Source organism: Salvelinus alpinus, chromosome 19 (assembly GCF_045679555.1).
Source record: "Salvelinus alpinus chromosome 19, SLU_Salpinus.1, whole genome shotgun sequence".
In the NCBI taxonomy this organism is placed as follows: domain Eukaryota; kingdom Metazoa; phylum Chordata; class Actinopteri; order Salmoniformes; family Salmonidae; genus Salvelinus; species Salvelinus alpinus.
Genome location: NC_092104.1, coordinates 43,327,278 through 43,342,475, shown reverse-complemented (window position 1 = coordinate 43,342,475; position 15,198 = coordinate 43,327,278). Strand labels below are relative to the sequence as shown.

The 15,198-nt window shown below is 42.0% G+C and overlaps 1 protein-coding gene across 1 annotated transcript in view; it reads left to right on the top strand.

Moving 5' to 3' along the window:
• LOC139545668 (uncharacterized) overlaps positions 1-15,198 on the top strand; it is a 48,071-nt gene that overhangs the window by 7,179 nt on the left and 25,694 nt on the right. The window contains exons 2-3 of the mRNA XM_071353660.1: positions 8,436-8,596; positions 12,794-12,988. Of these exons, the coding sequence (XP_071209761.1) occupies positions 8,440-8,596; positions 12,794-12,988 (352 nt within the window). The 5' untranslated portion in view covers positions 8,436-8,439. The remainder of the gene's footprint in view (positions 1-8,435; positions 8,597-12,793; positions 12,989-15,198) is intronic.

Here is a 15,198-nt window from a genome sequence, read left to right as displayed (position 1 = left end):
ACAAAGTAGAGTCGCAATTCAATGGCTCAACACAAGACATATGTGACAGGGTCTACAATCAATCACGGATTACAAAAAGAAAACCAGCCCTCTCGCAGGCATCGACGTCTTGCTCCCAGACAAATTAAACAACTTCTTTGCTCACTTTGAGGACAATACAGTGCCACTGACATGGCCCGCTACCAAAGCCTGTGGGCTCTCCTTCTCTGTGGCCAACCTGAGTAAAACATTTAAACAAGTTAACCCTCGCAAGGCTGCTGGCCCAGTCTGCATCCCTAGCCGCGTCCTCAGAGCATGCGCAGACCAGCTGGCTGGTGTGTTTACGGACATATTCAATCAATCCCTATCCCAGTCAGTTGTCCCCATATGCTTCAAGATGGCAACCATTGTTCCTGTTCCCAAGAAAGCTAAGGTAACTGAACTAAATGACTATCGCCTCATTGCACTCACTTCTGTCATCATGAAGTGCTTTGAGAGACTAGTCAAGGAGCATATCACCTCCACCCTACCTGAGGCCCTAGACCCACTCCAATTTGCTTACCGCCCCAATAGGTCCACTGACGATGCAATCGCCATCACACTGCACACTGCCCTATCCCATCTGGACAAGAGGAATACTTATGTAAGAAAGCTGTTCATTGACTACAGCTCAGCATTTAATACCATAGTACCCTCCAAACTCGTCATTAAGCTCGAGACCCTGGGTCTCGACCCCACCCTGTGCAACTGGGTCGTGGACTTTCTGGCGGGCTGCCCCCAGGTGGTGAAGGTAGGAAACAACATCTCCACTTCGCTGATCTTAAACACTGGGGCCCCACAAGGGTGCGTTCTCAGCGCTCTCCTGTACTCCCTGTTCACCCATGACTGCGTGGCCATGCACGCTTCCAACTTGATCATCAAGTTTGCAGACGACACTACAGTGGTAGGCTTGATTACCAACAACGACGAGACGGCCTACAGGGAGGAGGTGAGGGACCCCGGAGTGTGGTGTCAGGAAAATAACCTCTCACTCAACGTCAACAAAACGAAGGTTATGATCGTGTCCTTCAGGAAACAGCAGAGGGAGCACCCCCCCATCCACATCAACAGGACAGTAGTGGAGAAGGTGGAAAGTTTTAAGTTCCTCGGCGTACACATCACGGACAAACTGAAATGGTCCACCCACACACACAGCGTGGTGAAGAATGCGCAACAGCGCCTCTTCAACCTAAGGAGGCTGAAGAAATTTGACATGTCACCGAAAACGCTCACAAACATTTACAGATGCACAATCGAGAGCATCCTGTCGGGCTGTATCACCGCCTGGTACGGCAACTGTACCGCCCTCAAACGCAAGGCTCTCCAGAGGGTAGTGCGGTTTGCACAACGCATCACCGGGGGCAAACTACCTGTCCTCCATGACACCTACAGCCCCCGATGTCACAGGAAGGCCAAAAAGATCATCAAGGACAACAACCACCAGAGCCACTGCCTGTTCACCCCGCTATCATCCAGAAGGTGAGGTCAGTACAGGTGCATCAAAGCTGGGACTGAGAGACTGAAAAAGATTCTATCTCAAGGCCATCAGACTGTTAAACAGCCATCACTAACATAGAGAGGCTGCTGTCAACATACAGACACAAATCTCTGGCCACTTTAATAAATGCACTTAATAAAGGTATCACTAGTCACTTTAAATAACACCACTTTAATAATGTTTACATATCCTACATTACTCATCTCATATGTACAGTTGAAGTCGGAAGTTTACATACACTTAGGTTGGAGTCATTAAAACTAGTTTTTCAACCACTCCACAAATTTCTTGTTAACAAACTATAGTTTTGGCAAGTCGGTTAGGGCATCTGCTTTGTGCATGACACAGATAATATTTCCTACAATTGTTTACAGACAGATTATTTAACTTATGATTCACTGTATCACAATTCCAGTGGGTCAGAAGTTTACATACACTAAGTTGACTGTGCTTTTAAACAGCTTGGACATTTTCAGAAAATTATGTCATGGCTTCAGAAGCTTTTGATTGGCTAATTGACATAATTTGAGTCAATTGGAGGTGTAACTGTGGATGTATTTCAAGGCCTACCTTCAAACTCAGTTCCTCTTTGCTTGACATCATGGGAAAATCAAAAGGAATTAGCCAAGACGTCAGAAAAAAAATTGTAGACCTCCACAAGTCTGGTTCATCCTTGGGAGCAATTTCCAAATGCCTGAAGGTACCACATTCATCTGTACAAACAATAGTACGCAAGTATAAACACCATGGGACAACGCAGCCGTCATACCGCTCAGGAAGGAGATGCGTTCTGTCTCCTAGAGATGAACGTACTTTGGTGTGAAAAGTGCAAATCAATCCCAGAACAACAGCAAAGGACCTTGTGAAGATGCTGGCTGAAACAGGTACAAAAGTATCTATATCCACAGTAAAACGAGTCCTATATCGACATAATCTGAAAGGCCACTCAGCAAGGAGGAAGCCACTGCTCCAAAACCGCCATAAAAAAGCCAGACTACGGTTTAGAACTGCACATGGGGACAAAGATCGTACTTTTTGGAGAAATGTCCTCTGGTCTGATGAAACAAAAATAGAACTGTTTGGCCATAATGACCATCGTTATGGTTGGAGGGAAAAGGGGGAGGCTTGCAAGCCGAGGAACATCATCCCAACCGTAAAGCACGGGGGTGGCAGCATCATGATGTGGGGGTGCTTTGCTGGAGGAGGGACTGGTGCACTTCACAAAATAGATGGCATCATGAGGCAGGAAAATTATGTGGATATATCTCAAGACATCAGTCAAGAAGTTAAAGCTTGGTAGCAAATGGGTCTTCCAAATGGACAATGAACCCAAGCATACTTCCAAAGTTGTGGTAAAATGGCTTAAGGACAACAAAGTCAAGGTATTGGAGGGCCATCACAAAGCATAGACCTCAATCCTATAGAAAATTTGTGGGCAGAACTGAAAAAGCATGGAGGCCTACAAACCTGACTCAGTTACACCAGCTCTGTCAGGAGGAATGGGCCAAAATTCACCCAACTTATTGTGGGAATCTTGTGGAAGGCTACCTGAAATGTTTGACCCAAGTTAAACAATTTAAAGGCAATGCTACCAAATACTAATTGAGTGTATGTAAACTTCTGACCCACTGGGAATGTGATGAAAGAAATAAAAGCTGAAATAAATCAATCTATCTGCTATTATTCTGACATTTCACATTCTTAAAATAAAGTGGTGATCCTAACTGACCTAAAACAGGGAATTTTTACTAGGATTAAATGTCAGGAATTGTGAAAAACTGAGTATAAATGTATTTGGCTAAGGTGTATGTAAACTTCCGACTTCAACTGTATATACTGTTCTATACCATCTACTGCATCTTGCCTATGTCTATCATTAGTCACTTTAAATAACACCACTTTAATAATGTTTACATATCCTACATCACTCATCGCATATGTATATACTGCTCTATACCATCTACTACATCTTGCCTATGCCGCACGGCCATCGCTCATCCATATATTTATATGTACATATTCTTATTCATCCCTTACATTTGTGTGTATAAGGTAGCTGTTTTGAATTTGTTAGATTGTTTGTTAGATATTACTGCATTGTCGGGAACTAGAAGCACAAGAATTTCGCTACACTCGCATTAACATCTGCTAACCATGTGTATGTGACCAATACAATTTGAGTTGATTTGATTTGACTGTGAGGTGCTTGTTTGTGTGTCTGGAGAGCTCCTGGGTTCTTCTCAGAGGAATGTGTTGGGTGTAGACATGTGAAGACAGAAGAGGTTTAAATATTTCAGCTGCTTGGTTTAGTCCATTTTTAGGCAGCGGAGCAATCAAATCAAAATGTATTTGTCACATGCTTCGTAGACAGCACGTGTAGATTAACAGGGAAAAACTTACTTACGGGTTATTTTCTAACAATGCAGAGTTAAAGCTAAGATACAAAAATAAAAATTAGAAATAGTGAATAACAAATAGAAAATAACAAGTAACAATAACATGGGTACACTCGCAATGGCTACCTGTGGTGTGATTGTGAGGGCATTTTGAAGTTAAACCTAATGCTTTTGTACTAAAATATCCATCTTTAAGCCTAGGCATTGGGCTTGAGTTAGCTTCTTTAACAAACTCATATGAGATAGGAAAGTTTGTGCGCCTTAACAAGAGGCCTGTTCTAACTGTTTTGTGTGTATAGAAAGACCCCATGATCTTTGGGCACTCAGCCAAGAATATGACTGAAATTGACTGCTTTCTCTTCATCCTAGAGAGGGCAAACTGTTATATTCTGCACACCAGTGATAGAGATATTGTTCTGTTTTGGAGCCTTTTTCTGGGCGAAAGGTTCATGTTTTTATGTGTGTGTGTGACCAGTACGACCATACATCATATGGGCTGACAGTCAAAGGCGCTTGCTTGCCCAACTTGGGGGAACTGTGGAGCTACGGTTAGAGGAAGTATGTCTGGTTCCTGTCATTCTGGCCCCTGTGGTACTCACTCAGTTGCGACAGACTCACACACACAAACACATACATCAGGTCAGGTGTTTTGCAGATGCTTGCATGGGGTAGCTTGACTATATAAATGTTCCTGTACTTTCTGTACAGGAGGCTCTCACTCTCTCACCTGCGGGGGTGGGGCGACCAGCCTCCTTATTATAATACGTTTAAAAAATAATAATACCATGATTGATTATTGATTTTGCCTCTCCTCATTATTAGTTAATGGTAGAATTTCCACCACACATTCAACATGGGAAATAGTTTGCAAACTTTGGCTAACGTTAGCTAACATATTCCATTTGTTTCGTGTTAGCCGCGACCGTTCACTAACGTTAGCTAACAGTCTGAGAAGATAATGTGCGGTGAACGTAAGTGTCTATTTCAGGTCTAAACTGCCGCTAAAAATAATCAAGAGGCCATGTAGACTTTCTACTATATTTAGTAGGAATTGCTAAGTCGTTTTCAGTTTGAATATTGTCGCTAAAAAGCCACCGTAATCCTTACAAAAAATAGATGTTTGATGTTTCACCAAAACATTTTGGCATGTTCATTCAAATAGCTCAACTGAAATTGTTACTCTGGCAACATGTTTGCTGCAGACAGAAGAAGCTTGTTGAACTCGCCACTGGTATTGTGATGCAATAATTTCCATGGTAATGTAGAATGATAATTCAAATGATGTTAACGTATGTGGCTCAGGCAATGGAATGTATTTTTTGTAATGTCATTTGATTTGAATCAACAAATTACAGCCCATATTTTAGTTCCTGCTTTGCTCCTATGGGGACACTCGCAATGGCCGCCAGTCCTCCCATTATGCCATCATTAACTTGAATGGGGATCCATGTTCTATTAATTATATTTCTATGGCAGCACATGCAGTCAGGAGCAAAGGAGAGCAGAACATGTGAGGCAAAAAAAAAAATATATTTTGGTATTCAAACGGTTATTAAGGTGACAACGGTCATTTTTCTGTTCAACCTTCATCCCAAATTCTATGACCATAACAGCCCTTTGCGCCTTGGAACCGTGCTACCACCTGGGTGTGAGCCAGGTGCCCCACTCTGGCCGACAGCGAAGTCAACTCAAAACAAAAGTGACGTGGGTTAAGTATGTGGTGTAATGAGTAGGATTCTGTGTTTTCACATGCAAAAGTGATTGATTTTAATACAAACACTTTATCTGCCTTCCCAATGAAAACTAGTTGGAAAATTCTAACACATGCATGTATGATGCATCTTACATGCATCATTGTTGACAATATGACCACCTGGGGCAGATTACTGTTCGAGTTGAGCGGGGTGCGCATCCCTCACTGGCTTCACCCGGTCACGTGACAGGCCATATCCCAGTGCAACGCAGGGCAGCTTAATCGAATCCCCTCATTGGCTGTCCATCATCCATGACTCTAGCAGGCAACCTGCAGACACCGCCCACTGATCTACTCCAGCCTACCTGGCCACAGCTGTTATGTCATCTCAGGTCTATGGTGTATAGAAAACCAAACAAGCCAGCTTATCTTTCTGTATTATCCTTGACTATGTGAGCAGTGGTTCCTCAATAGATCCTCCTTTGAGGCTGGCAGTAAAGAGCGCCTCTAGGGTGTGGTTTGCTAGTTACCTCCTGCGGTTGTCAAGGCAACATGACTGCCTGGGACCTGATGCTACCTGTAAGCTACTGCCCAACTTTAAAAAACAGTCCATGCTTTATACAATGGAGATGTTTGGACAAGTTACTCAGAAAGATTAGGATACAACCTCTCCAAAGCATGCACTTATTATAGTCTGCCTATTTCATCATCAAAATAACTCAGTCACTTGTGTCATAGCTTAATCAACTTCATGAAAACAAAAGCCCTTGAGTGTTATGACAATCATTACTGTAGACAAAATGATCAATGATCAGTTACAATGATCAGTCATCTCAGCAGGTTTGTTGTGAGAAGCTCTGTCACTCTGAGTAACAAGACTGCATCAGAGATAAAGTGAAATAACTTTCACTGGCAGTTAAAAAATCAAAGAGGATAAGACTAAGATTGCAGAGGCAGCGCCAAACGCAACGTCCCTCAGTTGTGACCTCTTCAACTGTAACTCGCCCGGCCCCTGGAGAGTTTTGTGCCACCCTTACCTGCAACGACCCTGGGATATGCATGGAATGTCAACTGTGATTGACTTACTGACAGGTCTGTCTCTGTCTGCCAGGCTATGGATGTCCTATGGACAATCTGGGTTGTGGAAGCAGAAGCATGCTGTTGGTCATTTCCTGCTGAGTCAGGATGTTCATTAAAAAGGCATCAAGATGGATGTACGGGTTATAACACATGCTTGAATGGTGCGAGCTTACCCTTTGTGCCTTCTAATTCAGATCATTAGTTGGAGCATGGGTGGTTTCATACATTTTTCCTGACCATGTGACCTGACCAGAAACACTCTGGGCCCTAGGTATAGCATGTACACTTGATTAATGGAAATCTTACAGATTATGGCTTTGAAGTGATTCACTACGGGTCATCTAACCTTCCTGTTAGTCTGGTTTCACTCTGTTTGTTTCTGCTCTGGACAAATTCTGTTGTTGTTTGGCATGACGACCACCACCACAACAACAACAAAGCTGGCTAAAGCAGAAACCAAATGACATCCAGGCTAGCTGAACATTACTACAATCACTCTGTGTAAGGTTCCCCAATTATCCCACCAATACCTTTCTCATGCACCCTTGAATACGGGTGAGCTACTGTACAATACACCCCCACCTCCACCTGAGAAGAGAAGGGTCATATTGGACAATGCTGATCATAGCCCTTGGCCCGTATTCATAAAGCATCTCAGACTGAGTAAGCTCTAGGATCAGTTTAGCCTTTTAGAGTACAATGAATAAGAGTAGATGGACATGGGGGACCTGATCCTAGATCAGAACTCACTACTCTGAGGCACTTGTGAATACAAGCCCTGATCCAATCTAGACAATGGTGGTGATGTATGGGGTCTCATGGACTAGAGAGACAGCATCTAGTTGCAATCTCTATCTCACACACTGGAAACCCGATGAGTGTTTGGAGCTCTTCCTCCGCAGTGAACCGGGGAAACTAATACCCAAGTGGTGAAACCCCATCTCTGAAGTTTAATATTTAAAGAGTGTTGAGACTTTGGTTACCCTGAAAAGCGAGCAGTATTCCAGCTATTCCCTCTCCGTACCTGGACAGCAGCAGGTCTCCGACATCGCTTTGCCACAGCAGGGATCGGATCTGAAATAAGGTGCTCATTTATAATCAATCCAATATTTGATTTGATTGTTCTTTTTTGGGGGGGGGGGCACTTTTTAGCTTCATGTCATTGATAAGCTAAATGTGTGAACGAATCTCATCCTGTAGTTGGGTGACAGTACAAGTTCAGATCAAAACTGTTACTGTGTGTAGGTTATTGATGATAATGTTTGAAAATGCTCAATTCATAGTGTTACAAAGTGAATCAGTTCAAGGTCTGGACCAACCTCTGTGGAAAGCAGCTTAGGATAGCTGGTGAGATAGACGTGCACCTTCCAGAATGCTCTTTGTTTGATAAAGATTAGATGCTATTTTAGTTTTTCTGCATAGACAGACAAACAGTTAGTGTGAAATCCTGTTTTGCAAAGCACACACACACACACACACACACACACACACACACACACACACACACACACACACACACACACACACACACACACACACACACACACACACACACACACACACACACACACACACACACACACACACACACACACACACACACACACACACACACACACACACACACATGCACATGGACAGCTGCAATGGATATGAAGGCATGAGTGTCTCATGTGCCATCAAATGAGAAAGTCTTTATTTAAGAGTTTTGTGGTTTTGTCACTACTCTACATGTATCCCTGTTTTGCAGCTTTATGACAGGGTCCAAGCAGTCATACATGCACAAACACACACTCATCTCAGACATCATGTACACGAGTTCCTCGGGAGCTGAGAATGTGTCCCTGTCTCTGACGTTTCTGGGGAAGACAGTAGGGAGGCACTGCTCTGTTGCCCCTTCATCAAAACAACGTAAGTATGCCACCAACTCCCAAACACTTGTGCACGCTTGCATGTAATTATTTAGCCTCTATGGCCTATTTATTGCCTACCTCCTTACTCTTCTACATTTGCACACTGTACATACATTTTTCTATTTTTATTTTCTATTGTGTTATTGACTGTACTTTTGTTTATGTGTAACTCTGTGTTGTTGTTTTTGTTGCACTGCTTTGCTTTATCTTGGCCAGGTCGCAGTTGTAAATGAGAACTTGTTCTCAACTGGCCTACCTGGTTAAAAAGAATTTGAAATAAAATAAAACTATTAACTAACTAGTTATAAGTATAGTGAGGATCCTTCTTGTAATTTCTAGTTATTTGGATCCTTGGTGAGGGGTGTCATGTTAATTCTACACATTAAAGGGAAAGCAAGAGAGACTGCAAGTTTCCTCAAACAACAAAGTTCTTTATTAGTAAGATTTGCAAAAATGGAGCTGGTTAGCAGAGACCCAAAAGAGTGCACAGCTAAGAGCCCCCGAACACATTCAGACTTTGTCATTTATAGCCAACCTCAGTGTCTGTCTTTGCCAGATAATCTACAGCTGGCAACGAGCCATATGTCCTTATATGGTCCCTTATGTTAGAGTTTCACTAAGCATATCATAGTCATCTCATACCTTGAGAAAACAAGAACCGTATCCCAGAAAGGTACTCTTGAAGTCAACAGAAACCAGTTGTTTCCTGCTTTCTCAGGGCGTGGCACACAGCTAAGATTAACAACAGAATGTATAATTATATAAATCTTTCAGCGTACAATGTCAAAGTAATAGAATATTCACAACATTTCTCCCATAGGAGGTACGTTAATACCTTAATAGAATAGAATAACTTTATTGTTCCCGCTTCTTTTTGGAGATAGGGAGGTCATGAGAGAGGATTCTAGGTAGGACCCAGACTGTGAGGTGCTGGTTCGTGTGTGTCTGGGGAGCTCCTGGGTTCTTCTCAGAGGAATGTGTTGGGTGTAGACATGTGAAGACAGAAGAGGTTTAAATATTTCATCCTTTTCCAACAATGCAGAGTTAAAGTTAAGAGTACATTTTTTGTTTGCATGTTATTTGTATGTGGGCTTATGTAGTGAATGTGTGTGTGTTGGGTACCTGTGAAATTGTTTCAACTTCAAATGTTATTTTTCTGGGAAATAATATTCAAGCACAATTTTTCCCCCAACAAAACATTGATTTGGAATAATAGAGTTATTAAAACTTTCTTAGGGCTAGGCCCCTTTTTTCTCCATTTCCTGCCTTTTTTAGGGACTATCCTCCTAGAAATGCAAGAGAAAGGTCATATTGAAAATTTGCTCCCTGGATGCAATTCCTATGGCTTCCACAGGGTGTCAGCAGTCTATGTTCAAGGTTTTAGGCTTGTATCTTCAAAAACGAATAAAAAATAACAGTTTTAGTAGAAGGAGAAAGTCTTGTAAATTCGTGTTTGCGGGCGACAGGAAGACATTATGCACCTGCTAAAATCGGTTTCCTATTGAACATACTTCTTTCTGAAATAAATATTATAGTTTGATAACATTTTAGGGTATCTGAGGAGTAAATAGAAACGTAGTTTGACTTGTTTAAACAAAGTTTAGGGGTAGATTTTAGGATTCCTTTCTCTGCAAGTTGAACGAGTGGATTACTTAAATCGATGGTGCCAACTAAACAGACTTTTTGGGATATAAAGAAGGATTTTATCTAACAAAGCGACACTACATGTTATAGCTGGGACCCTTTGGATGACAAATCAGAGGAAGATTTTCAAAAAGTAAGTGGATATTTAATCTTTATATGTGAATGTATGAAACCTGTGCCGGTGGAAAAATATTTTGATGTGGGGCGCCGTCCTCAAACATTCGCATGGCATGTTTTCGCTGTAATAGCTACTGTAAATTGGATAGTGCAGTTAGATTAACAAGAATTTAAGCCTTCAGCTGATATAAGACCCTTAAATGTACCTAAATGTTTAAAATCCATAATATTTATGATTATTTATTTGAAATGCGCGCCCTCCAGCTTCACTGGAAGTTGTCCCGATAGCGGGACACCGATCCTTAATCAATAGGAAATCCATTTTCAAAGGCCTTTGGTTTGACAAGGGTATTCATTTTGTATGTGATTTGGTAGATAACACTGGGGAGTTTTTGCTGTTTGATGAGTTCATTGGTAAATTTCAGGTTAATATTACTCAGAGAATATATGAAGGTTTGCAAAACAATTCCACTTTCTTTACTTGGACTTATTAAGAACACTTTGTTATATTATGAGGTTGTTCTCTCTTTTCCATGTTTACAAATTAATGACTTGAATCTTTTGGATAAAAAATGCAACAATAAGTGGATATGTTAATTAGCATTTTTTTGGTGATTATAATTCAATATATTGCTATGGAAGTGACCAACCCATGCTATGGTCAAAAGCAACTACCTTTCACCATCCTTGTCCAGTTATCCCAAAAGTTAATGAAACTCATTTTAAAATATTGACAAAATGCCTTGTGTTTTTTCCCCTCTGATTCAGAATCTATAGAGCATTTATTTTTTTCATGCCGCCGTTCTAGTAAACTGTGGATTGAAATTCATGGATGGTTCTGTATAAAATCTCCAGAATTACCTATGTTTACCTTTGATGATGTTAAATGGCATTATGCTTATCCTTGTAATTCCGATCATAACTATTTCATTAACATTATTATTCTCTTGGCCAAATATTATATTCACAAATGTAAATTCCTTATTTTATCGTTTTTTTTATTGAACTGTTACAATTTTATAAATCCCTCAAACTTGTGAAACTTAAAAAGTTGGAAAAATTATTAGAATGTCATGTCTCTGAATGTCTGTTAATGTCTCATTGTGTAACGTCTTCCGTCGGTAGAAGGAGAGGAGGACCAAAGCACAGCGTGGTATGTATCCATATTTATTAGAATACTTCTTGAATACGAACAAAACAATAAACAATCGAAAACCAACGAAGCTACAGTCCTGAACTAGAGAACATAAAACACATGAACGCATGAACAGGAACAATCACCCACAAACAAACAGTGAAAACAGGCTACCTTAATATGGTTCCCAATCAGAGACAACGTAAAACACCTGCCTCTGATTGAGAACCATATCAGGCCAATTGACAACCTAAACATAGAAACACATAACATAGACTACACCCACCCAGCTCACGTCCTGACCAACTAAACAAAGACTAAACAAAGGAAATAAGGTCAGGAACGTGACACATTGCCTTGTCACATATTAATGTCCTTAATTATTCATTTGTTTGGGGGGTTGGGGGGGGGGGGTTTGCCTGGTGTTCTATTATTACATTTTTTTCATTGTATTCACAGGAATGTCCTTGTATTGATGTGTACTATTCTTATTATTGTTGCAATAAAAAAAATTCTGTGTTGGGGTGTCAGTGTAAGTATGTGTGAGTGTGTGCGTAGAGTCCTGTGTGTGTGAAAAGAGTCCGTGCAAGAGAGTTCGTGCAAAAAAGTGTCACTGCAGGTAGTCTATTTAGCCATTTGATTAGCGACTGCGGTCTTGCAGGGAAGCTCGGCCCCAGTGATGTATTGGGCCGTAGGTACTACTCTCTCTAGTGCCTTGTGATGCAGCCAGTCAAGATGCTCTCGATGGTGCAGCTGTAGAACTTTTTGAGGATCTGAGGGCCAATGCAAAATCTGTTCAGCCTCCTGAGGGGAAAGAGGCATTGTCGTGCACTCTTCATGACTGTGGTGGTGTGTTTGGACCATGATCCTTTGTGATATGGACACCGAGGAACTTGAAGCTCTCGACCCGCTTCACTACAGCCCCATCCATGTCCTGTAGTCCACAATCAACTCCTTTGTCTTACTGACGTTGAATCTGTCCGTCAGTGGCATTCCTGTTTGGACCAGAGCCCTTGAGAGCCTGTGTGTGTAGTGTGTGTGCGTGCAAGCGTGTGTTAGCCCATGTGCATCTATTTCTATTCTCTTGTTTAGCAAACCTGTAGGCTGTCCTCACTGCCAGACAGGCTGATGTGCTCTAGCTGCCAGCTCCACCGTCTTCTGTCCAGATGTCCTGTTAAAATCAATTACCTTCTCTGTCTACTTTATCCCAGTCATTAGGCATCACTCTGTCCTCACATATCTTCTTCTTCCAGTCTCTAATCTCATAGTGACGTATATCCTGTGTTGTATTTTGCTCAGGCGCTTGGGAGACGACTACCCGGTCGCCATATCCTGAGGTGACAGTGAGGTCCTCGCGGGTGGACAACTCCCCCTTGGCAGTTTCAGTTCTGGAGGAGTTACCTGGGAGTGTCCCTGACCTGAGGGAGGAGGCCAAGCACCACCAGCCATGCCCGGTAGTACACAGCACACACCTGGACCAGGAGCTGGACTCAGGTCAGCACAAGCAGAAACCCTGTCATGACACCATAAACCGTAAAACTTTAGCCATAACTGTGTCAGGAGAGTAAATATTGTTCCAAATCCATGATAACGCTAAAGACTAAATAACTTTAAACTTGAACAACAGTCTCCAATAATAACCATGAATCCTACCAAAACAAAGGCCCTAAGACGTGTTGGCTAAATGGACTATGTTTAATCATAGAATGCAGCAAGCTTGTATACTGACTCTTAACCTTTCAGATAACTAATTATTTACCCTGATTCATAACATAATTTCTGTCTCTCCACAAAAAGGTGTTTCTGGGAAGAGAGTTACAACAAGAGGTCATAACCATTCTTCTTTGGAGTAAAAGAGGCAGGAAGAGAGAAGGGGCGTGCGGGAATGAAAGACAGAATGAAGAAAGTATTCAAATGCGACCATCTCAAGCAATGAACTGTGTTGCTGGTCTTTAGCCACGTTGCTGATATCGTTTCCTAAATCGTGATAATAACGGACTAACCTTTACATAAATACTGCATAGAAATAGAAAATATATTGTGGAAAACATACACCTTTAAACATATATGTTCTGTAGATGTGCACCGTAATAACAAAACATAAGTGCATCTGTGTAACTACAAAGTGTTAAACTATTATTATGAGAGCAACGTGGTCTCAGAGCATTTCATATTATTCTGTACGTAAATCCGAGACACTCCATTTAGTATGATATTTATTAAAGTTTCGTATGGTATGTGTTAATTTGTGGATGTCCATAATCCATTTCGTATGATATGTTGCAAATTAGAATTCGTACAATATGTTACAAATTTAAATTTTTACAATATGTTACGAATTTGCAATTGTATGACTTGTTACAAATTCCAATTTGCCATGGCTAATGTTAGCTAGGTGGCTAGGTTGCTAACGCTAACTTTAAGGTTAAGGTTAAGGTTAGGAGTTAGGTTAAAGGGTTAAGGCTTGGGTTAGGAGAAGGGTTAAGGTTAGTATTTGGGGAAGGGTAAGCCAACATGTTAAGTAGTTGCATAGTAGCTAAGCAGTAGTAAGTAATTGCAAAGCTGCTAATTAGCTAAAATGTTAAAGTTGTTTGTGATGACATTCGAACATACAACCTTTGGGCTGCTAGATGTTTGCGTTATCTGCCCACCCATCCACCCCGTGTTATACGCCCACACATCCACCCCGACCAACCACCCTTCTTTAGTTTTTGCCCTAAGTAACCTTCTATCTTATGTAACCATACCAAACGTAACATTTACATTTACATTTACATTTAAGTCATTTAGCAGACGCTCTTATCCAAAGCGACTTACAAATTGGTGCATTCACCTTATGATATCCAGTGGAACAACCACTTTACAATAGTGCATCTAACTCTTTTAAGGGGGGGGGGGGTTAGAAGGATTACTTTATCCTATCCTAGGTATTCCTTAAAGAGGTGGGGTTTCAGGTGTCTCCGGAAGGTGGTGATTGACTCCGCTGACCTGGCGTCGTGAGGGAGTTTGTTCCACCATTGGGGTGCCAGAGCAGCGAACAGTTTTGACTGGGCTGAGCGGGAACTGTACTTCCTCAGAGGTAGGGAGGCGAGCAGGCCAGAGGTGGATGAACGCAGTGCCCTTGTTTGGGTGTAGGGCCTGATCAGAGCCTGAAGGTACGGAGGTGCCGTTTCCCTCACAGCTCCGTAGGCAAGCACCATGGTCTTGTAGCGGATGCGAGCTTCAACTGGAAGCCAGTGGAGAGAGCGGAGGAGCGGGGTGACGTGAGAGAACTTGGGAAAGTTGAACACCAGACGGGCTGCGGCGTTCTGGATGAGTTGTAGGGGTTTAATGGCACAGGCAGGGAGCCCAGCCAACAGCGAGTTGCAGTAATCCAGACGGGAGATGACAAGTGCCTGGATTAGGACCTGCGCCGCTTCCTGCGTGAGGCAGGGTCGTACTCTGCGAATGTTGTAGAGCATGAACCTACAGGAACGGGTCACCGCCTTGATGTTAGTTGAGAACGACAGGGTGTTGTCCAGGATCACGCCAAGGTTATTAGCACTCTGGGAGGAGGACACAATGGAGTTGTCAACCGTGATGGCGAGATCATGGAACATATCATACTAGTTTGAGTGTCTCTGATTTACATTTAATATGCTACACCTAGTCTATGAGACCAGTCTGATCAGAGCCATGTAAACCGTGTTTTAAACTAAATTAAT